Raw genomic sequence first — 24,697 nt, 5'->3', positions numbered from 1 at the left:
AGGCTATCAAGCTCTAGAAGCCAAGCTCTTAGCAATTATTTCTATTGTTATGAACAGGTACGTTGTCATCCTGCCACAGGATAAGGAGCAGCGCTTTCTATGCTGGACAACTTAGCGCTGCCTGGTGTGACTTATCAGATCTAGCAGGAAAAAGCTTAATATTTTATTCTTTTTTCTAAAGTCTCTTTGACTGAGTGTGCCTGTCTTAGTCAGCTTAGCTGCTGTAACAATATACCATAGACCAAGTGGCTTAAACAACAAATATGTATCTCTCAGTTCTGGAGGCTGGAAGTCCAAGGTCATTGGAAGATTTGGTGTCTGGTGAGATCCACCTCCTGGTTCTTAGATGCTCGTCTTCTCTCTGTGTCCTCAGATGGCGGGGGTGAGGGGGAGCGAGCTCTCTCATGACTCTTATGAGGGCACTAATCCCATCATGGGGGCTCCACCCTCACGACCTCATTTAATCCTAAACACCTCCCAAAGGCCCCACCTCCTAACACCGTCTCATTGTGGGGTAGGGTTTCCACACTGAATTTGCTGGTGGGGGGACCCAAATATTCAGTTCCTAACAGTGTCCATATGAGCAGAGCCCTGTCCTAAGTCCTCTGAGACACAGAAACCTAAGTTAGTAGAAAAGAGTCCAATATTTAAGCTTTTTGTTCTCATTAACAATTTTTGTATTGATTGATTGAAATGATATTTTGGCTATATTGGGTTAAAAACAAGACTTGGTGACTGTATGTCCACACCTGAGCAGACACACAGGAGCCCCTCCGTGCCTTACTCACAGGGAGCTCTTCTCTCCAAGCTGCTCTGATCTCTCACTTCACCCACCACCACTTTAGAGTTTGTTGTCTGAGGCTGGGTGCCCCAGAAGCACACTCTGAGGCACAGACTTGAGTGCAAGTAGTTATTTGGGAGGTGATGCTAGGAAACCCTGGGAGGATAGTGGGGACCAGGGACAGGGGAAGGATGGGCTAACTGAGGGCTTCGCCATCAAGCAAGCCCCCTGGGGGCACCTGGGGTTCAGTGCCGCAGGGAGCGCTAGGAGTGCTGGGAGCATGGGGAACATCTTCTCAGGGCTCCCCACCGAGGCTGAGGGAGCTGGGGTGCTTACCCTCCACTCCCATCACTGAAGGAGGCTCTGCTCCCAACCGTGTCAATCCCCCAGCCTGTCTGGCCTGCAGCATGCTGGGCCGCTGGACCCACATGAAAGAAGTGGAAAAGGCCGAGGAAATATGATGGGGACACCGATGGCATTTGCTACAGTTCTCTGCACAAGTAACTCCTCTTGGGACTGAGGCCCCAAGGGTTAACTAGCTGGAGAGGGACAAGGGGTGGATTTGAATCCATATCAGATGATCACAGAGCAGGGCCCTGAGTCCATCCATTGCAGCTTCCCCTGCATTTGCCCACACCTGGAAAGAGCAGGCAGGAGTCTAACTCCATGAATTTTAAAAATTCATTTTTACATTTGCTCACTCAATCAAGTTAGATGCTTTTAAAGGCAAATTTAATTATTTTGAGCTCAATAAAAGCCTTTTAATAAGCTGAACATCATGGTTTCAGTGTTTTGCTTTCAGGGTTATCAGTCATGGCAAGGAGGGGCCACAAAGGGAAGGAGAGAGTGGGGGGGTGTGTGGGGCAGGGGAAGGGGCAAATCATGCCAGCCCACGCACACGGCATGAACACACACATACTCACACACATGCATGCATGGGTGGATATTTATTTTAAACTTTTATTTGCACATTTAAACCCATCATTTGTTCCAAATCGTTCAATTGTGAAGCTTTTAAAATATTTTGTTTTATTTTTAGAAACAGTTCTTTTACTTCGAGACAACTGTACAACGTGTTAAAGAAAATGCAATGCTGATTTGGCACAGACTTCCTGTGTGTTCTGTCTCCCCCGTTTGGCTCACACATCCTTCCTCACTCTGAACGTTCCATCTATGCCCGCGACTGAGACAGGAAGCCAGACACACATGCTGAAATAATTTCAACAAATATCAACTTGAAGTAGTCAAAATGGCAGGGCTGGTTCAGGCACCGCGGCCTTCCCCAGCTCGGTGCAAAGGAGGCAGCGCAGACTACACATGGCAAAAGTGTTGCCGTGTTTATAAAAAGCTTTCTGTTTTCATTATTAATGCCTTTACTTGTCCAGTGTAAAGGCACCTGCTGGTTTTGGCTGTCCAGCACCCAGCCCCCTTCTTCTGACACAATCACTCCAATTTTCCTTTGGTGAGCCACCTCACCCCCTTCTCAATCCACATGGATGGGAGGAAGCTGACCCCACCTCTAGGTCCAGAGCAGGGCATGAGACTCAAACCAGGCCAATCAGAGCACTCTCTTCTTTTGGCTGTAGTGATTGGCTCAGGGATGGGCACATGGGCCTGAGCCAGCCAATGGGATTCTATTCTGGGACTTGTGATAGAAGATTGAGAGCTAATTTCTTCCCACTTGACTTAGAGCTGTCAGGAAATGAACCTGGAGAAAAGGTGGCAGGAGAGGAGGATCTGCTTGAAAGGGAAATCGGTAGAGATGAGCAGTCTGATGGAGACAGACACCTTCCTAACATCATGGTGTGCACATCTGGACCTGGAGGGCATGTGATCTAGCCCAGCTCCCAACCAGTTACAAGAGTCAATGATTCCCTCTTCTGCTGAAGTCAGTCTCAGTTGGTTTGGGTCATTTATTATATAAAGAATTAACAAGAACATACACTTTTATCAGACAGAAGACTAAAATACTGGATGAATTGATTCAAGTCTACTTGGTAGACATCTAGGAATGGAAAGCATTTTTGAGGGAGGATGGAGAGGGAGAGCATCCTTTTGCCATGTGCTTGGCATGTGGCCTCTGCTTTTTTACCCTCAGTTTGAACCACTGTGTTCTGTAAAAACATTAATATTAGAAGTTTCTTTCTTTTATCCTGATGAAATAATATCACCTGTGTACTGAGATGTATGCCTGAGCTGTTCATCACAAGATAGTTTATAAAGGTGAAGGAATTATAAACAACCTAGATGTCCAACCAAAGGGGACGAGTTAAGTAAATTAGGAAATCTGTACAATAGAATTCTCTGAAGCTAGGAGAAAAATGCCATATAGAACTGTATTTACGGATAAAGAAAAGTGTTTATAGTATGTTAAGGAAAGATGTTCATAAAGCTAGAGGATGATTCCATTTTTAAACATATGTGATTACCTATAACATAGAAAATTGCCTAGAGAGAGTATGGATTATCTCTTAGCAATACATAGGTGATTTGTATTCTATATTTTCTTCAATATAATTTGTATAATTTGTATTCTATAATTTTCTACATTTTCTACAATAAATGTGGATTACCTGTGTATCTTGTCCGCTGGGGCTGCCATAACAAAATACCACAGAAGACGGGGGGCCGGGGGCTTAAAGAACAGAAACTAATTTTGTCACAGTTCTGGAGACTGGAAGTCTGAGATCAGTACACCAACCTGGTTGGGTTCTGGTGGGAACTCTCTTCTTGACTTACACATGGCTGATTTTCAACTGTGTCCTCTGATGGTTGAGAGAGAAAGAGAGAGAAAGAGGAAGAGAGAGCATGGGGTGGGGGCTTGGGAGAGTTCTCTGGTATCTCTTCTTCTAAGGGCACTAATCCCATCATGGGGTCCCCACCCTCATGATCTCACCTAAACCTAATTACCTCTCAAAGGCCCCATCTCCAAATACCAACACATTGGGGGTTAGAGATTCAACATATGAATTTGGGGGACACAATTCAGTCCATAGCACAGTGTAATAAAAAATAATAACAAAACTCGGTTCTTTATATTGAATGGGATTTTGCATGCGATGAACAATATCCACATAGTCACAACAATGTAAACAGCATTAACTGAATGTCAGTTTTAGGATCAACTCACAGATAAAGCACAGAGGACTGAATTATGCTACGGGCAGAATAGAAATGTCACTCGTCTTGATAAGCTGGAAGTAAAAATGGAGAGAACACAGGTAGAAAGGAAGTGAAAGGAGGTTGGGAAGAGGGGGTGAGCTGAAGACCAGCCAGGCCAGGGGTACAGTCTCCTCAACTTGCCAGGTGGGGAGTCCAGAAACACTGTCCCCATAGAGGGAACACAAAACAGAGGTGTAGATAACAGTACTTGAAGTCATAAACACAATCATAAAAGGAACCCAAGAAAGAACATTTCTTTATTGGGAAGTAGGGAGGCGTGTCCATGTGCTAAATCCTTGTCTGTCAAAGCAGGAAGTCAGTAGGTAACGTCTCGACTTTGGAAAACCGCAGGCTAGAGGTAGAAGATTATTGTTTTGGAGATGAAGTAGTCATTCTCAGAAGGAAGAGGTATAAGAACGGTTGTTGCCTCCAAGGACTGGGCCGTGGGTTTGGAAAAGATGGGGCAGGAGGCTGTTGCTTTGGACCTGCTGTTTTACTTTGATAAGAATGTAAAATATACACAATAAAAAAACAAATAAACAACCACATCCTTGCCTGTTACAGACTATAAGGGACAGCGACCTGCTGATCTCAGTGGACCTCTCAGCAAGAACCATGGGGCAGGACTCACCTCCCAGGCCTGTTTCCCGGAAGAAACCAGGACTCAGGTTGGTAAAACTATCCATGTTTGCAGGATCTTGAAGGGAGGGGAGGTGGAACAGGTGAAGCCCAGGGGAGTTTTTCAGGACAGTGAATCTCTTGTGTATGATACTGTAATGGTGGATACATGACACTATGCATTTGTCAAAACTTTACAACACAAAGGATGAACCTTGGTGTCTGTAAATTAAAAAACATTTAGGAGGTCAGAGGATCCCAGGATGGAAGGCAGAATGTGACAAGACACTGTAACTGTCTTACAAACATGTGTCACTGCCTCAGGGAAAGGGGTTGGGGAAAAGGGTGCTGACCTAAGTATCTTTGGAAATGTATGACCCTTGATATGATGTGATGAGAAGGGCACTTTACCTCTGGGTTCTTCCTCCCCAGAACCCATCACCCCAGTCTAAACTATGAGAAAAACCTCAGACAAACTCCAATACAGGGACATCCTACAAAATAAATACCTGACCAGGACTCCCAACTGTCAAGGTCATCAAAAACAAGGAAAGTCTGAGGAACTGTCAGAGCCCAGAGAAGCCTCAGGAGTTGTGATGACTAAATGTCATGTGGTGTCCTGGGTGGGGTCCTGGACCAGGAAAAGGATGTTAGGGAAAAGCTAAGGAAATCTGAATAAAGTTTATACCTTAGTTAATGATAATTTATCAACATTGATTAATTAATTGTAACAAATATATCACACTGGTATAAGATGTTAATAATGGGTGAAACTGGGTGTATGGAAAGCCCACTATTTTCTCAATTTTTCCATAAACATAAAAGTGTTCTAAAAATAAAGCTTATTTTTTTTAAAAAAAGATACAAAGAAGAATGGGATTCTTTTTTATCTTTGAGTGTGATGCCTGGAGCTGCAGCAGCCATCTTGCAGCCACGTGGGGCTCTAAAGCAGAGATCAGAAAACTTTTCTGTAATGGGCCAAATAGTAACTATTTTAGGCTTTGTGGACCATTTGGTCTCTGTTGCAACTGCTCAACTGTATCGTTATTGCACAAAAGCAGCCATAGATGATGTGCAACTAAGCTGGTGGGGCTCTGCGCCAATAAAACTTTATTTACAAAACCAGACAGCTGGGGATTTGGTCCATGGGTCATAGGAGAGTAGAGAAGGCACTGGCTCTGGGTGATGGGGATGGTGGGTGATGGGGGAGACCAGTTGGCCTGTTGATTTTTAGGTAACTGCTGAGGCCCTGGGCTCACAAAGAGCTTACCTAAGGCTGCCCCCGGCTACTCCATCTCAACGTCAGACCTGCGGGAGGCCAGTTAGGGGCTCTTCCCATCACCTTCAGCACACACCAGCCTGGAGGCTGTGGAGGGAGGACGCAGTCTTTCCTGTCATCCTGTGTCCCTGGCACGGGCGTACAGAGGATGTGAAATACCTGCTCATCAGATCGGCTCTAAAACAAACTTACGCCCTTCTCTTGGTCACGTGATTATCTTCCTGGTGTTCCTAAGCACGCTGGGCTCCTCCGTCCCCCGACTCCCACTCAGCCAGGGGCTCAGCCTCCCCTCCAGGGCATGGTTTTACCAGGCTGCGCAGGTGCCCTGCCGAGTGCCCTCGCGGCCTCTGCTCACGCAGGCGCCTGGTTCGGTCTCTGCTGTCCTCATCTTCCTTCCTCACATCCTTGAGCTCCAAATCCAGCCTTCACAAACCTCTCCCAGCTCCTGACAGCACACTCTCCTTGCCATCACCATACTGGGCTGTGGTCCCAGGCTGCGAGTCTGTCTCTAGAACCAGAAGGTGAGTTCTTTGAGGTCAGGGTTGGGTCTGATGCACCAGCATCCCCCAGCAGGGCTCAGAAAACGTGGGGGCAGTGAGTGCAAAGTGAGGCCTCCCGAAAGGAGATGCCATCTTCACTCAGAATTTAGCATTGTGCTTGGAACTTAGTAGATGCTCAATAAGTATTAGCTGTAGCGATGTCAGTTGTTATTCTGGACCCATACGGCGATATCTGCTTGAGCTAAACTCAAAGTGGGGCAGGGGTGTCATCTTTTTGGTTAGAACCCGCAACTCCCCTCTCCAGCGGGGAAAAGCTCCGTTCCGACCGACCCCACCACCTGGGGAGGTGGTGTTGTCTGTGTGCTCAGCCCAGGACCTGCAAACTCATCCAGAATCTTCGAGGGACATTCAAGTATATGGAAACTGTCCCAGGGAGCCTCTTATTAATGAGAGTGGCTAATATTTGTGTCTGCCAGGCACCCTTTGGCATTATCGAATCAGACACCACCTCACAGGCACTGCTGTCAACCCATTCTACAGACCAGGTGACTGAGGGTCAGCAAAGGGGAGTGACTGCAAGTAAGAGGCACTCGGGTTCTGGAGCCAGGCCCGGGCAGAGCACCACGGTCCCTGCTCTCACCAGCCAAGAGCAATGAGCTCTTTTGGTGTCTCCCCAATTCTCTGTAATCTTCTCACCAGAGAGGGCAACAGGTAAGGCAGACGTGTGTCGGGTTCTGCCCCAATCACAGGGCTCTGTGGCCTAGAAGCTTACAAGACCCGGGAATGAGACCCAACAGTTTTCATCCCGGGGGATCAGCTCTGTTTTGGCTGATTTGAAAAAAAAAAAAAAAATCCTTGACCAGACATGAAAAATGGTTCAATTTAGAGAAATAAACAAGAATTTCTATAGTGAGCCCCATTTAAGACAATTTCTTTCTTGCAGCCCTTGCCAGAGCTTTCGTCATGCCACGGTGGATGATATCCCAAGAAGGGGGAAAAGTACACAGTATTTTGCAAACTCTTTTACCCCAATGTCACCCAATTCACCCCCTGCCTGTGCAAGTGTTTTCACTGGGCTCCCTGAATGCTGCCTGAATTAAAACAGAGAGGTTGATGGAATTGCTCAAGGCCACACAGCAGCTCCGAGGGATTGCTTCCTTCCCATTAAAGGCATTCAAGTGTTGGTGCTGAGGGCGGTGGGATGGTAGGGGGAAAGCAATGCAGCCCAAGAAAGCAAAAGAGCCTCGTTCCAAAGAATTGTAAAATTTATTGTATAAGTATTGCAGCTTTTCAGAATGTCATCATTGCCACTAATGATTATTGATACACAACAAGCGATTTCATCAGGCCTGTGGATTGGCATCCAAATACAGAGTCTTACGCAGCAGCAACGTGGGCGCCGCACCCAGCGTGCCACGGAGAGTTTACATACGTGTAACTTGAACAAAACTCGGGAAACAGGGCTGCGAAAGAGAGCGGTTCCAACGCCAAGGGAGCAACGTGAAAGCGTCACCATCAGCACAACCACCATGGAACCAGGCAGGCAAACGAGAACGCAGCAGGTCCTTCTGAGCTCTATAGTACAGCAGAATTTGAAGCGCAGTTTCCGGAAAACCAAACAAAACGAAACATTTTCTCTCCTTTGTCATCAGGATGTTTTATGGATCTGGAAGCTTGGTGTTGCATGTAGAAAAGAAAATTCTCTGAAAAGTACAATTCACAGAGCAGACAGACAAGGACTGGGGATGGTTCGGTCCTCGCCCTGCCCCGGTGTTTGCCAGCCGTGGGGAGGTGTCGCTCTCAGCTCCTGGCAAAAACACGGGGACGTGGACGGCTCTCAGGGCACTTTGCTAAGTCCGTCTGTGTAGACCTGGGCTTGGCGGGGGGGAAAGAGTTTTCCTCCGGAGGAAATGTGATGATTGACAAGCAGGGAAACAACGAGAGGCTTAGAGAAAGCCAAGCTCTGCCACCTTCTCTGAGCCCAGCCTGGTCCCCCTCCAACGAGCCACTGCCAAGGGCCGGCCCCCCTGCAACTTTCTACTGAAAAAAGGGGGCCTCCCGAGGGATGCTCAAAGGCTTTTCCAAGGTAAGGACACGACAGCCAACACCTAGAGGAAGGAGTGTACCCTCAGGGCTCTGGGTCCAGCAGAGAAACCAAGAGCTTTGCAGAAACACACCCCATGGTTTTCTGGGGAGGTGCCCTGGCCTTGACGAGATGCTCCACCATGAACTGCAACTGTCATCCGCTAGGCGCAGAGCCCAGGGACAGTGCGGCGGCCTTGAGGCCTGGACTGCCATCCTGGGGCGCGATGGGGGCGTGGGGAGGGTGCTCTGCCCTCAAGCCAGCTGAGGTCAGTAACCCCCTCCCCTGCTTCCTTCTTCTACCTCGCTGCTCATACGGCCACGGCAGGCCGCACCACCCAGCAATGAGATTCAAGGTTTGGATCTAGGAGCTCGGGAACACTTCGGCCTGGCTTTCGTCTGCTGCTATGCTACTCACACAAACAAGGTCCACGTCTAGGCTTGTGACCCAGGTGGGAGATAAACGAGTACTGACGAGAGGCTGGAGGGGCAGGAGGGGTGGGGCCTGACCCAAGGGAGGCACATCCAGGGCGGAGGGCGGGTGGGCGGGACATGGCACGAGGCGATGGGGGTGTCTTTTAAGAAGCAGCAGCCCTCTGTCCACCTCGAGCGGGAAGGCCGGGCCCGGGTGAGCAGGGCGCTGTCCAGGAACGCCGCTGCCGGGGGACCAAAGGGGTCAACCGCTTTCTCAGTAAGGCACTAGGGAGACGCTTCACATAAAGGAACGATATGTTTTGTTTTTTTTTTAAAAAAAACTTTATCTATAAATGTGTCCCTGTACCTCTCAGGACAAACTCTATGGAGGTCTCTGCATGAATGACCTTTTCAAAGAATCTTTGAGAGAGAAGCAAAGGTTAGGCAAAGGTTAGGCTGGAGACCCCACGGAGAGGCAGGTTTTATGGTCAAGGTACCAGCACTTTCTGCCAGGCTGGTGAGCGGGCACTCAGACACCTCGGCCATCTATTGGTCACCATGGTCTTAAAAGGTACGTATAGAAATAGAGTTCAAATGGTCAGAACTTCAAAACTGTTCTCGAGTTTTTGTTTTTCAGTAATAAAAAAGTTGTTTAAAATCAATACTTATTGCCTCTTATACCTTTCTCTTACGTTAACCGGCTAGTTGGCATTCTGCCGAAGATGAAAAGCCACCTCCGTGAGATGCAGGGGGCAGGGTGGCCCGCTCTCCTGTTAAGGGCGTCACCCCATGGAATATTAGCCCACCCTTGGTGGAAGGGAGGACCCCGACTCCACTGTCTCCCCGCCTTCTCTACTTGCACACGCGCACGCCACCAGCAAGGGGTCCCGCCAACATCTACTCAGTAAAACCCTGGTAAACAAGAGTCGTGTCTGAGGAAGACGCTTATGAAAACACAGATACACAAACGCATCAAAAACGACGGCTTCCACGGGGAAGGGAATGAAATGCGAAAGAGAGGAGAAGGGAAAGAATTCTGCTTCTACATCCTAAAGCTCGAGTTCGCGTTGGTTTGACTGTCTTTCTCGTTTTAACCCTTTTGCAGTTCCTGGGAGAAACCTGGGCCTGTCACTTTTTCATCTGTGGTCTTCTGGTTATGGGCCTGGTACGTGAGAATCAATACATAAAGACAGGGATGAGGTCACATCGCTAGTCCTTTGGGCCTTTCCTACACGCCAGCGGGCTGCACCCACCTCAGCCGGCAGAGTGTGGAGCCAGCTGAATCGCCAAAGCATCCTGCACGCACGAGCCACCTATAACCACCTCTGGCGTGGCCCTGGCAAGGCAGGCAGGGGGCAGGGAGCACCTTAGCGAGCCCCTTCCTACAGGGACCTTCGTGCTTCAGAAAAGAGGAGAAAATACTAAGATTCCTTCAGTAACAGTTTATCTTCATTTGGGGAAGAGCAAAGCCCACCTCCTGGGACTCGGGGCCTCGAGTAACTTTCCTATTTTCTTTGCGATCCAAAGGCTGTCCTGGCCCAGAGGGGAAAAAATGCGTCTCCTTCGGGAGGGAATGTATAACGAGGTAATAACCTATCACTAGACAGAAGCTTCCGCTCTGCAGGAAATCAGCCCCTCTGGGAGCCTCTCTCCAGACTCAGGTGGAGCCCACCCTCTGCCTGACGTCCACCGTGAAATTCCAACATTTCTCCCTTAAAAGTCTCGACAGACGTTGATAGAAGTTTCCATCAAACAAGCACTGACATATTTATATTAAAAAATAGTGCAAAAGCTCAACATTTATATAAATAACTCTAAACCCCTGCTTTGTAGTTTTTTTTCTTTACAAGGTAATACACACTTTCTGAGTTGGCACTCAAAAATGGCCATTTTTTTTTCTCTTCTAGTTCAGAAAACAACTTTTTTTTTTTTGTAATAGGCCTCTTCTAATACAAAAATACTCCTGCCCTCGCACATACAGTTTCTCTTATTTTATATATATTTATATTTATATAATATTGCAGATCTTTAAACAAAGGTTTTGTGCAAATATGTCTTTAAAGTTAAGTGAAATCATCATAAACAAACAAAAGAAAGTAAGCATTCACGCACGCGGCTCAACTAGAAACAGAAAAGACTAGTGTAGAATTTTTTTTTCCCTCTTTTGCCTTCAAGACACAGCTCAACAAAGAAACATGGTTTTTTTTGCAAGCTTTCTTAGCTTGTGCATTCAGACCAGACAGAACACGTAAATATTTATACACAGAGAGGTGGGGAGAGGATGGTCATGCGTCGCAGTTTCCTGTGTGTCGCCCCGTCCTCCTCTCTCTTTTCTTTCAAGAAGTGCGGAGTGTTTTGCTGTTTGACCTACTGCGGCCCCGGCCCTGGCCCCCCGGGACTCCTAGAGGGGGTGTCCCTTCTGTTTATCCTTCTCTTTGCTCCAGGCCGCTGTGCTCTCCAGGGGGGCGATGTGTGCGGGGTGCAGCCGGCTCCCCTCCAGCAAGGAGGCCGGCCCGCTGCTCTGCTGGTGCTGGAAGGTGGGGGCCCCGGGGTAGTGGCCGATGACCTCGCTGTAGGTGGGGGGCGGCCCCTCCACGCGCCCGCCGCCCCCGTAGCACGTGGCGCTGATGCCCGAGTTACTGCTGGGAGGGCAGGGGCCGCCCAGCACGGCGCTGCCCATCAGGTCGCTGTCGAAGACGGTTCTGTTTGGGGGCGCGCGCACCGACTCCCGGTTCAGTTCCAGCTGCTGCTCGGGGTCCCGCAGCTGGAGCGCGCAGGGGCCCTGGTAGGGCGGGGGCTCCTCCCCGTCCGACAGCGAGATGGTGGGCGGCAGGTCGATCTCGTGCTGCAGGTACGGGTAGGTGGGCTGGAAGCGGTGGAAGCGGTCCCGCTGGGCGAAGGCGGGCACGGCCAGGCGGTCGGTGGGCCGGGGCGGGGCGTAGACCTGCGGCTGGAGGGGAAGGTCAGAGTGAGGGTCCCCCAGCGGCAGGGCCCCTGTGCCTCTGCTCTCTGGGGAAAGGGAGAGAGGGCCGCCGAGTGGCGGCGGGGAGGAGCCAAGCCCAGGGTCCAGCCCCGATGACTGGCGAGCCCTGGAGTGTGAACATCGTCACACAGTTGAAAGAGGGCAGCCTTTGTCCTTCGGTGTCGCAGATACTGAGGGCTGCTCCCCGGGGGTGGGGAGCGTACGATGTCCCAGTAGGGACGATCCCAGCAACCAAGGAGGATTCTTCGGAGAAGGGCAGGTATGGGCCTCCTGTAGCCACTCTACTAGCAGGGGAGGTGCCTCCGGTCCGGATTAGGGGAGCTACGGGGCAGGGGGCCTTCGGCGTCCACTACAGCAGCCTTGGGGGGGCGGGCGGGCCGGGGGAGGGTGGTGGTGGAGGGGAGGCGGCGCTGGGTCTCACCTCCGGGATTCCACTGCCTGACACGGTGCTCTCCGAGGGCCAGAGGCATCCTTCCTGTATGGAGAGGAAGAGGACAGGGTCAGCGGGACGGGTAGAGGTGGGAGAGCAAAGGGGCAGGCAGCCTGGCGTGGACTCTCAGAGCCCCCACTCGGCATGGGATGCTGCACCCATCCCCCTCTTCAGCCCCACCGCAGCGACCCCAGCCCGGGCCTGGACGTTTCTCTCGGACATGACACAATCGCCTTTGTCGCTGATCTCCCGGCTCCCAAGGCTGCCCCCCGAAAATGCATCCTCCGAACTCACACTTTCCAAAACATACATCTGATTCGTGGGTCCCTCCTTCTCAAAACCCTCCAGCGGCTTCCGTGGGCCTTAGAACACATCCAGATGAACTGGTGAACCGGCTCCTGAGAAAACCTAGGTACTTGCTGTGCCACCTCGGGCAAGTTACTGCATCTGAAAACGTGCATAACTGCAGTACCTGTCGAAGAACTGAAGGAGGCGAACACGCAAAGCCCCTGGGGTGCATGCGACCCTCAGTGAGCCTATGACAGTGCTGGGTGCCACCAGCACTCTCCCTCCTGTCACGCTGACCCGCTATTTAGTGCATGGAAGTGCTAAGCGTGCACCGCAGGGCCTTTGCACTGGCTGCCCCACTGCACAGCTGGCTCCTTCTTGCTTTTCAATTCCAGTGCCCACCTCAGGCTTTCTGTAGCACCATTATCCAAAGGGCCTTCTCCCACTAAACATCCCGTCATCTGCTTATTTCCTTCAAAGCATCTGTCATATCTGTAATCACCTTGTCCGTGTATTCATTTAGCACTTACTATAGTCTGTCTTGCCCCCGTTATGGGGGGCCCAGTTTATAGATGAAGAAATACAGGAGAGTTAATCATGCAATCATGCCGCACCACTTCTGTTCCGGTGATACGCATGAATAGGCCCGGGCCTATGGGGAAGGATGCCTTCCTTCCTTTAATTTTATAGTTTTATTGAGATGTAAGTGACATAGAATCAACTGCACATATTCAAAGCATACAGTTTGGTTGTTTTGGCATAGGTATATACCAGGAGTCCATCACCACAATCAAGATAATGAACATATCTATCACCCCAAAGTTTTTTTGGGGACATGTTTTCTTGAGGGTTCCCTTGTAAGAGGATTCTCACCGGCAGTCTGGGGAGGAATTGCCTGGAGGGCTGCAATTTCCCACATGGCCACTAGGGGAGCTCTGTGTCTCTCAAAACTGTTCCATCAGGAAAGCACTTACCCCACAAAGACTCACTGGGGTCTAGTTTATTCCAGGCGTGGGGATACAGAGGGCAGACATACACTATTCCGGTTAATATGGTCATCAAGGGCCATTCCGTTACGGATATTAGGAACGCCTTGGTGCCAGGCACTGTGCTACGCTCTTCGAAGCACTCACAACTCTCCCAACAAAACCTGCAAGGCTGAAGTCAGGTGGCTAAGCGGAGCTGGTCCAGCTGGTAGGGGGCAGTGCTGGGATCCAAGCCTCGCCCACCGCCTCCAGAATCATTCGGGCTCAAGCCGACCCTGGCAGGCTCTGTGGCCCCCAGTCGGGCCCCACCAGGAAGCAGGTGGGGGGCACCCACCTGCCCCCCATTCAAGTCGGGAGTCCTGGGGAGGGGTGCAAGCAGCCAAGGTCAGCTCGGATAAATGTGACCCAGACGGGCCCTGCCTAAAACCCCCCTAGGAGGCCCTCTGTTCGAGGTCCCCACAACGTCTTCCCACACTGCCCAGCCCCCAGCCCTCCGTCGAGCCCTAGCCCGGGGAGTCTCCACCCACAGTGCTTAGGAAAATACCAGTCACTGCTTGGGAGGAGCCACCGTAGACCCCAGAATCACCTCCATCCTTGTCACCTGGCTACCCCCAACTTGTGCACCTGGAGGTCACCTCCTCCTCCAGGGAGGCCTCCAGGAACCTCCCACCTGCCGGATGCTCCTCCCCAGGCTCCCACAGCATCTCAGCTCCTGCATCAGCCTGGCCCTGCTGGGAGGAACCCGGAGTCCAGGTGGCTGCACTGCACCTGCCCACAGGCCATGTCTTAACTCACCTTGTTCTCTAATTCAGTGAATGGCCCTGACGCCTTTCCAAGTACCAGTGCCCACAGGGCTGTTCCTGGCAGCTCACCCACGCTCCACTCCCCAACGCCTCCTTCTCTTTCTAAAAGCTTCCTTGGAGAGTTCGTCCAGCTGCCCATGGCTTCCCCATCTAGACCAGGGGTCCGCAAACTGGCTCCATAAAGGGCCAGACGGTCTGTCACACCACCGAGAAGGCTGCTGCAGGGCAACTGCAGCCACAGAAGAGACCATGGGAATGAGCCCAGAAACCTGATTCACAGAGTGGGTACCCGGCCCTGGTCTATCTAGACCTGGATGACTCCTGCCCTGCCTTCAGCTGCAGACGCCGAGCCACAGTCTGTACCCCTGCAGTATTTTCTAGCTTCTCTGGGAGCAGCGTCAGGCGGGGAAGTGAGGTCCCAGGGCCACAGGGCTTTCCCTGCACCTGAGCCCCACCCTGACAGATGAGGAAATGAACTCCCAGAGGTTCACCCTGAAAAGGGGCCACGGCAGGACAGCCATGCCAGGGGCGGGCCCAGCCCCAAGCAGACGGCGGCTGCGTTTGGGTGTCTCTGGGAGGTCATGGGCCCCCGAGACTCCTCAGACACGCCCTGTCTGGCAGGGGCCCCAGGGGAGCCGCCACACGTACTTCAGGTCTAACAAGCCTCCATGTTTACCCAGCTGGGCATCCCGGGGGGCCGTGCAGGTGGCTGGTAGAAGTCAGCTGGGGGCAGGGGCGGGGGCGGGGGCAGGGGGGACTTTCTTTTAACCTCTGATGTTCAGGAACCAGAGCCCGAATCCTCTGCCATCTCCCCCGCTCCCTCGGCTAACTTCACCCTCCCCGTGACCATGCAGGGTAGGAAGGAGAAAGGCTCGCTCCACCCATTTTACAGACGCACACACTGAGGCTCAGAGCCTGAGGCTCAGAGCCAGTAGGATGCCCCATCCTGGAGCACGGCTTCCAGGCTGATGTCTTCTCACTTGTCCAAAGCTTGCCCCAGCATCCGAGGTGGGACAAAATGGGTCATGGGCTCTTCAAGCTGTGTGGCCCTGGACAAATGTTCCCACCTCTCTGAGCCCCAGTTTCTCCTCTGTAAAATGTGGGAGGGATCACTGAGCGCGGACGTGGCAGTACAGCTGGTGGCACCGTCACTCAGGCAACAGCGACAGCAAATAAACTCGCAGGTAAGCCCTGCAGGAAGCTGCCAAGTGTCCTCCGGACACACCGGGCCTCGGGTTGGGGGCACCCAAGTGCTCCCGTCAGAGGGACCGGAGCGGATGCCCCTTGCCCTGGCAACCTGGTGACATACTGAGGACTGACGCAAGCGGAGATGCCCCAATTTGCTAGGGACAGGCCTGCCAGCCTGACTCAGCTCAGTCCCACAGACTCTGGGCACCAGCGCCGGCCCCAGGCGTGCCCCAGAGCCGGGAGGGCCATGCCCGCCGCCGCTTCCCCCAGCGCCCGGTGAACACGGGCTCAGCGATGTGCTCCCTGCACAGCCCCGGGGCCGCCCACGGGCCCCCTTCTCCCTGTGATCTGCAGCCCGTCCCTCAGACAGCTACTCCTGTCCAGGTTGTTAAATTACACCTCACAGGCGTGGAGGTGGAAACTGTTTAGTGATGGACTCTGTACCGCCCCCTGGCCCATCTGCTGAGGAACACGGGGCGGCGGGCAGGGGTGGCACCGAAGGTGCAGGTGAATGAGGGGAACGTGGGTGCTCAGATCCGGAGGAGGGCGAGTTCCCAAACCGCTGGGAGCTGCTCCATCTGCCCCAGTTTGTGGAGTTTTGTGGGGATATTCCTGGGTTTCCAGAATGCCCAACAGGGCACAAAATTCTAGTGACGTATCAAACTGCAGTTTTGTAGGGACAGCAAGCACCGTGCCGCATTTGTCCTTCTCACCCTTCCTGCACTCACGCCCTCTGCACCCCACCCTTGTTTCTCCCCTCAGAGCTCGGCCTCAGGGGCTCACCTCGACTGTCCTGGGTAAACCAGCCACTCTGGGATTCCCGCTGATTCCTTTCCGCTTCCTTCGGAGCATCCGGTGCCTCCAGCCCACCAGGCAGCAACCCCCTGCGAGGTGCTCGAAGCTATCTCCCCCCAGTGCCTGGGAGGGTTCTAGACACCCAGAGGATGCTCAGCAGATGTCTGTCCAATGGATGGATGGATGGATGGATCTGGGGACCAAAGCCCCACTGCACGGACTGGTCCACGGGCTCCCTTCCATCTGGGTCACTGCCTATCCCTAGAAGCCCTCCCCCTCCCCGCCTCCCACCCCAGACTGTCTCCCTGCTGTCAGTTCCTGTGAGCTCCCGACCCTGACACCATGGGCACTTGATCAGGGGCGTCCACGGGCCCCCTGGGAGCTCAGGGAGGGCAGGCACTCACCGAGGACAGGGCGTCTTCCCTCCTCCTGCTCTGGCTGTGCCGGCCAATGAAGGAGCGAGCGGACAGTTTGTAATGGCTCAGCAGACACGTGATCACCACCACCATCACCATAACCACCACCACGATGATGGTGATCTCAACGAACTCCAGCTCCGCTGCAAGACCAAGGGGACACGTGAGGCCTCGGGGACGCCGGTGCAGGCAGAGGCTCAGGGCACCTGAGCGTCCACACGCCCCAACACACATGCACACCGAACACACAAAAACCCCAGCGGCCCTACACACCGCCCCCCACACCAACACAAACGAACACAGATAACACACCCACGTACACACACATCGATCGCACCCACGAGACGCACGAAGGCACACCACGCTCCGCGGGACAGAGCGTGTGCCGGCCCCCGCCGGGAAGAGGCCTCAGAAAAACCACGCTCCGGGCGGCTGCAAACACTGCAGCTCTCATTTCTTTTTCTCGGGTTGGTTTTGTTTTCCCCCCAGAAGGCGGAAAAACCCTCAAGTGCTGGAAAAGGAAGGAGGTTATTTTGATCCTGCCGGAGTTGGGCGGTTTCTGCTGACTCGAGCGGGTCCGTGTCGGGCGGCGCGGCAGCTGGCCGTGCCCGGTGCCAGCAGAGTCCCCGGCAGCGGCAGGCGAGATGCCGGGGACCTGGGCAGCGACAGGGCGGAAGAGGGGGCGCAGCCGGCCTCCCCCAGCCTGAGGCCGCCCGCGGACGATCCCAGAGGGCGGGCGGGAAGGCCCCCCTCCCCCGCTAACAAGCAACTAGCGGAGGGCTCCCCAGGGGCACAGGTTCAAGCTCAGGGCCCCTGACTCGGCGCTTCCTCCCCCCAGAGAGACGCAGGGAAGCTGGGGGAGCGGGGCCGGGCCGCAGGTGGGGACTGGAAAGCGGGCTGAGCGCGGCGGGCCGTGTCGCTCGTGGGGCGCTCAAGCGGCGCCCCGCCGAAGCCGGCGAGGGCCAGCCCTCCTGCCGCCAGCCTCGGTGTCCCGCGGGAGATCGAGGCGGGAGATCGAGGCATCCCGGCGGGCGTCCTGCTGGTACAGCCGCGGAGGCTCCTCCACACGCAGCCCGCTGGCACGTCCTCTCCGAAGCCCCGGCCACCCCTTCTCCCCACCCCCCCGGGCTCTGCAGGACGCCCACCTTCCTCCACCACGTCAAGCCTTGGCCCAGCTGTGCCAATGTCTGCCTGAGGCCGTCGGTGAGCCCGCGTAGTCTAACCCCCAGGGGACACGTGGCAATGTCTGGGGACACTAGTGGCTTGTCACAACTGGGGGCGCTCCTGGAACCTAGACGGCGGGGCCAGGGTGCTGCTTAATATCCTACAGGGCACAGGGCACCCCGCGACAGAGGGTGTGCCGGGGCTGAGGACCTCTGCTCAGGGGTGAGCGTACACACGGGTGCTTTTTACCATCCCGTCTTGCAGGCGAGGAGACCCAGGTTCAGGCCTAGGGACAGACTCGTGTAGCCCAAGGGCCCTGCGCTGGTGGCTTCCCCCAGCTCGACCACCCACTGGACGTCCGTCCGCCTCTGCACCCGGGAATTCGATCTGGAACCTGGGCCCTGGCTCCGGCCTGTGTGGAGCTGTATCCCTCCCTCGCCTTGGGGGGCCCAGGAAGGAGGATGAAGTAGCCAGGGACTTCGGTGAGACCTTCCCGAGCCCCGGAAGGCCGTGCCCTGCCTAGCGGGGAATCGGACAAGCCTCAAATCCTCTGAGGGGCTCCTTCACTTTCCCGCCAAGAGGACGGCAGGGCCTGGGTTGGGCAAAGGCCAGGTCTCTGGCCGCAGCCCCGATCACTGCAGCCACACCTCTCGCCTCTCCAGACGGGCTGGTCCGGGGCCTGTCCTCTAGGGCCCGGGATAAAGCTGCCCATTCAGGAGACACAGAGGCTGGCTTTGTGCAACACCCACGGCCCCCCTCAGAGAGGCCTGCACCCGCTCCCCCCAGGCCGTGCACTCTTCACCCCGCCAGGGACCTGGGGGTGGGCACCTCTCTGCCCCTCCCCCCGCCAGCTCCAGGCGCCCTGCCCGCCCGGGCCTGCAGGAAAGGAGGTGTGCGCTGCCTCTGTCTCTGTCCCCGGCCCCGGCGGCCTGCAGGGCCCTGGCCAGGCCTCTGCCCGCCTCCCGGTGTTGTCCAGCAGCTGAGGCAACAGGGCTGGTAGGGCCTGAAAGAGAGCAGTGGATGAGGCCCCAGCAGGCTGAGCGGGTGTGAACAAACCTCACAGCTCTCCCGACCCCAAAAGAGCAGGAGGACCTGATTTCTGGGGGCCGGGGTCCAGAGTGAAGCGTCACCCCAGGAAGGAGCCAAGGGTGCCGAAAGCGCCAATGTGACCACCCTGGTCCCTGGGCCACAGCCCTGTGCACATCCACGTGGGAGAAGAGAGGGGAAAACGCTCAGAAAAAGCAAAACCACGAATCATTTCTAGGCTCTATTCTGGAAGCCAAAGGCCTGGGGTCTTGGCCAGAGGAGGAGGGAGGCTCCTGCGGGTTCCCGAGACCCTTTGGCAGGTCCCCAAGGGGACCCCCAGGCTGGCTCTGGACCCTGACTCGCCGAATCCATCCCAGCTTCCCTGTGTGGAAGGAGGACGTGGTGCGAGGGTGACGTGCCCAGCACGCGGGGAGCGCTCCCTCAAGGTGACCACGGTTAGTGGGGGGCTCTGCAGCTCTCCAGCCACAGCAAAACAAGGACGGCCTGAACCCATAAGCCTGAATAGAGAGGGTCGAGCAGGACCGAGCTGGGTATTCCGGGCTGGGGGTGGGGGGGGGGCGGGCACTGAGGGGTGCAGGAGAGGCCCCCCCAGCCGGCAGGTGATTCACCCCAACCCATGAGGCAGAGAACACCCTGGGCTGGGTGTTTCGACCTTGGCCACGGGGTGAGGGGGCTCTGGTTCCGCCGACAGCATCACAGTGGACTTTCACTCTCAGGGCGCCCCTTCCGGGAGACACTGCCTCGGGTGACAGGAACCCACCTCTCCAGGAAGTGCATCGGAAAGGACCTGCTGGGAATGGTGGCAAACTGGGGACCTGAGGGCACTTGCATGCACAGTCCCCTGCCCCCACTCAAAGGAACGGAGCTGCAGGCAGCCACCCTCACTACACAGGCTGCGCTGTCCACTGGCCCCAAGCTCCACCTGGGCCCCCATTCTGCTTGACATCATCTGCCTGGCCCCTGTGGGCAGCCTGGGTTTCAGCATTCGTTCCCAACTCCTCAATCCTGCTCCCACGGCAGGCATCACTAATCGAGCAGGAGCTCCTCCTCACCAGGTCCACAGGGCACTCTAGACAGGCACTGCTAGTTGAAAGCCCAGCGGGCCAAACAGGACAGCCCCCAGGCAGGCTGGCCCGCTGCGACCACACCTCCCCATCTCCCCAGAACCTAGAAACTGCCTGGTCCTTAATGCCGGCAACACATTCTAGAGTTTTGAAAGCACCGAGCAGGCCAAAACCTGCAGGACGGGCGGCTTCAGGAGTTCCAACCAAGAGAGGAGCCCCCAAGATGTGGAGCCACACCGATCCTGCTGGACACGGGGCCAAGTGCCCAGCACAGTGGTGGAAGGCGTGGGTCCAACCACTGCCCCCCACTCAGCTCAAGTCTCCTGTGACCGTGGGAGTCACAGCAAAGCCTGGTCACAGGCAAAGGGAGACTAGAGCAAGAGGAGGTGGCGGGCTGGTCCACAGCCCAAGTTCCCCGCTGTCGTGGTGACTACTCACTGGGACTGCAGTCAGGATGCTAACGTGTACAACACACGCGCGGCCCTGCTTGAGCCCGCCTCCCCGACGTCTGTGAGGTGCCAGCCATCACCACGGCCATTTTGCAGATGGGCAAACCGAGGCATAGGGAGAAATTGCTCTAGATCAAAGGGCAGGGCCGGTCCCGAACCCAGAGCCTCCCTCAGGGAGCGAGAAGGAGAAACTCTGCTAAATTCTCCCAGGGTTCCCAAAGTACCTGTTAGTTTCCCCTTCCCACGCTGGGAATACCTCTGAGGACGCCCAGTCCCGTCTTCCTGCATCTGCCAGCTACTAGCTGTGTGACCCTGGGCATATGTACCCCTGTGAGGTCCCCGGGGGATGAAATAATAGATGTCAAGAGCTCAGGACGGGGCAGAGAACAGCACGTGATCCTGTCACAACTCCCAACATGCCTTTGGGGACAACAGGCACCCCTCACCCAGGCCGATGCCCTGGAAGTGCTGAGCACACCTCACGGGCCTCTGCCCCAGGGTCAGTCCAGAAAGGTCACCCAGGGTGGCGGCTGGACTTCTGGGCAGCGGTCTCTGCTCCAAGGACCTGCGCCGAGAACAGGAGCCTTTGGGGAGGAAACATCACACTTCCCTCATTCTGTTCTGGGCGTCAAGTCTGCTCGCTGTTGGGGGGTGGGGGTGGGGGAGAGGTCCTGCCATTTTTCTTCATCATCTCCCCCTTGGGGTGGGTGATGGATGCGGCAGGCTCTTGGGGGTGGCCAAGCCCATCTTCCACGTGCCAAGGCAGGTCATTCTAATTTGAGTGTCTTCTTTCCTCGTGAATAATTTCAAATTAACGGGTTCGTCCGCCTCATCGGAGCGGCCTGACCCTCCTTTTGTCTTCTCCTCCAGAGACAGACGCAGTCACGTCGAGGTGTGTGCACGGGCATCTCTGATCCTCTCCCAGCCCCTCTGACACTAGTGAGAGAGGCGTCGTCACCGAGAGCCCCCCCAAGGCCAGGCACAGCCCGAATCCCTAAGGGCATATCTTACTGAACCCTCACCAGCATCCTGTGAAGTAGATACTAACATGACCCCCGCCACCAACTTTACAGATGGGGAAACTGAGGCTGGGAGAGGGGAGGTGACTGGCCAAAGGCCACACAGCCCAAGAGAGCCCAGACCCCCCGAGCCCATACTTTCAGGGCCAGGTGAGGACCCAACGGTCCTGAGCGCCGTGGCCCCAGCATGTCGGGAACAGTGTGGGTTCAAGCCAGGCACTTGTGTGGAGTGGGCCTGGTCGCCAGGCTGGATCAGGGGCGCCTGCAGCATCACTTGTCATGTGGTCCCCGAAGCCAGTATCGTGGCCAGCAGGAACCATCTCCCCACCAGCATGGAGGCAAGTCACAGGATGGTTAGAAGGACCTCGTGCCAGGCACTCAGGGCAGCTCGGGGCACCTCCCACGAAACTGCATAAAGATGCTCACAGCTGCGTTCTTCTCTGCTGCTACCTGAGTGCCCGGCACCCGCCCAGAACAGGACCTTCCCTCTTCGTTCCCACAAACCCCCGAGGGGCAGCACTGTCGGCCAGACCAGGAGTCAGAGAACAGCCCTGGCTCCGAGGCTTCCTCCTCCGGCACCTGGGGGAGCCGGGGCGCGCTCTCAGAATGAGATTTTTAAAATAAAATTAAACTGAATAAAAATTCAAGTCAGGGTTTGAAAGGAAGCCAACTGTATCAAGATAGTTCTCAAACTCTCAACCAGACTTGCGACATAGGAAGAATATACAGGATCACACGAGTGACCCGGGGATACGATCACATTCAACATAACCCGGCGGGTTTCTGTGCGATAGGCAGCCTGTGGTTTCCACTGGCGACCACATCGCAGGTGCTGCTGACACCCTGTGGTTTGGCGTCCGTGTTCCTGTTGGGGCTGGTTAAGATAAAGATGCAATTCTTTTGCATCCAAGCTTATGGTCCCCTGTTCTTGGTGATGGAGCCACGATGTGAACCAAACGCCGGAGGCTTTGGTTCAAACCCCTGTCCGGCCGCTTCCCAGCTGTAAATGGGGCTGGTGCAGAACTCACCCTGCGACGTGGGCACGACTGTCACTGGGTTCTCAGTTACCAATCGGAGCGGCAGGCCGGTGCTGGAGCTCCTTTCTCCTTCCTTGGCTGGAGAGCTGGGCCAGAGTCCACCCAGCTCCTGCCAGCCCACGGGAGGTCTCCAGACCAGACGACTCCCCCCCATCCCCTGCCGCCTGCCCCCATCGCGTCTGCTCCGGGCGGCGGGGCAGCCAGCGTGCTTCCTGGTTAACAAGCAGCCCGTGCAGGCAGCCCTGTCTGGCCTCCCGGCCGTACACCGAGGAATTAGGAATTGGCACTGTCTGAAATTTATGAAAATCTAATCTCGTTAGGCCTGCCTGGATGCGACGGGCCGGGGCAGGCCTCATTGTCATTCAGTGGAGCCCTAGCCTGCCTGGGGTTCCTGCCACTTCATTTGCTGCCCCTCCTCCACCACTGCATTTGAATAAGAACCCAGCTCCTTGCCCCCCCCGGAATTTCAAATAAAATTGAACCAGACGTCAAAGGAATAACTTTCTGATCGCTCCTGGCGCCATTCCAAACACCCCTGACGCACATTTATTTCTTAGGGTAAGACCATTTGTCAGTAAAAAATGGATCTTTCTCTTAAGGTTTGGGAGGTGGGCAGCAAATCTAGGCCAGTTTTCTCTTTTTTAAAGACAGACCACACCACTTACGCAGCACCTACTCTGTGCCAAGCCCACGGCCGGGCTCGATACTATCCACTGTTGTCTGGTGTTGGGGGTTAGGGGCAAACAAGTTCTAGGCTGGCTGGGGCGGGGGGACCCAGCCTTGCACAGGGGCCTGGGGCTCCCCACTTTGCTGCTCATGGAAGAATTTAGGGTACGGACTCAGAACACGAGGTCTGCCCCCCAGATTCCTGGGTTCGCATCCCAACTTGACCACTTAAACTGTGACCTTCGGCGTATCACTAGTGTCCTCACCTGGGGGGAAAAAGAAAGAGGGATCACCCAGCCCCCACTTCACATGGCTGTGGTGGGAGCTACATGAGTTAATTGGAGCCACAGACTCAGGATGACAGCGCCTCTGCAAGGGAGACCACCTGGGAAGCCTCGATACCGGGAGCCAAGAGCTCCAGGCCCTGGGCCACACCTATCCCCTGCCCCTACGCAGACCTGAGCTGCGGAATCCACAGTAGCTGGAGAAGGCCCGTCAAAGCGGGCCCCTCTGCCAGTGCGGTAGCCGATGGACGGTGCAAGCTGGGGGCATCTCCGCAGAGCAAAATAACAACCTCTCAGAACTTCCAAGAGAGAACCTTTGAGCAGGCAAATCACTTCCTGGGTATTTATCTCCACGTGCGTTTCTCCTGGGACTCTCTCCCTTTAGCTCTCTCTGCTCTCGCAAGAGTTCTGTTCTGTGTTCTGTAAAAGGTCCCAACGCAGCCCACCTCAGGGCCTTTGCATGTGCCTCTCCCTCTGCCTGGAATGATCTTTCCCCACATCCATGTGCTTGCTCCCTCCTTACTTTCTGGTCTCTGTTCCAAAGTCACTTCCTCAGGAAGCATCCCTGAGCATCCTGTCTGAACCAGTGCCTGCCCCAGTCCCCAGGACCCCGTGTCCCGTGACGGCTTCACTCTTCTCTGCAGCTCTAATCGGAGGCCGCATGAGGCCTGTCTAACCGCTTACTTCCTGCCTCTCCCTCCTCGAATGCCAGTGTCCGGTGACCCTGTGAGCATTCTGTGTCCCCAGCACCTTTCCCAGAGCAGACGCGCAATACATGTGTGGAATAAAGGATCGCAGTGCCCTCAGGCGAACGGAGGGGGGTCAGGAAGGCCCACTGCCGCTTTGCACGGAAAGGGAGAATCACTGGGAACCACTTAAACGTCCCTCCAAGGGGCCGACGCAACCAGGAAGGCACGGCCAGCAGATCTGTGGGCACTGACACGAAAAGATGCCCCATGAGAAAGAGGAGAAGCCACCAGGTAGGACGGCCCATCTTTGTTTAGAAAAGCACAAACGTGTGTATTTTAAAACAAAAGTGAATCTTGCGATAAATACCTATGCCCGTGACTACGTGCGTCTACGCAGACCAGGGGACAGGTGTGGTTACCCTGGTCGGTGCCCAAGAGGGAACGGCCCCTTCCTTGTAACACACACTCCTGCACACTCAGCACTGTTGAGCATGTGTAATTACATTCATAATAAAAGAGAAAAACAAAGATGTAAGAAGCACCTGTCAGTATC

General features: G+C 54.9%; 1 protein-coding gene across 1 annotated transcript in view; it reads right to left on the bottom strand.

Moving 5' to 3' along the window:
• Window positions 1-7,583: 7,583 nt before the first annotated feature.
• Window positions 7,584-24,697, bottom strand: part of PMEPA1 (prostate transmembrane protein, androgen induced 1) — a 57,996-nt gene continuing 40,882 nt past the window's right edge. The window contains exons 2-4 of the mRNA XM_024128304.3: window positions 16,714-16,868; window positions 12,241-12,294; window positions 7,584-11,786 (exon numbers count right to left, since the gene is read on the bottom strand). Coding sequence (XP_023984072.1) covers window positions 11,238-11,786; window positions 12,241-12,294; window positions 16,714-16,868 — 758 coding nt within the window. The 3' untranslated portion in view covers window positions 7,584-11,237. The remainder of the gene's footprint in view (window positions 11,787-12,240; window positions 12,295-16,713; window positions 16,869-24,697) is intronic.

The sequence above is a fragment of the Physeter macrocephalus genome, unplaced genomic scaffold (assembly GCF_002837175.3).
Source record: "Physeter macrocephalus isolate SW-GA unplaced genomic scaffold, ASM283717v5 random_136, whole genome shotgun sequence".
NCBI classification, from domain to species: Eukaryota; Metazoa; Chordata; class Mammalia; order Artiodactyla; family Physeteridae; genus Physeter; species Physeter macrocephalus.
Note: the sequence above shows the minus strand (reverse complement) of the source record. Positions and strands in the feature narration are given on the sequence as shown.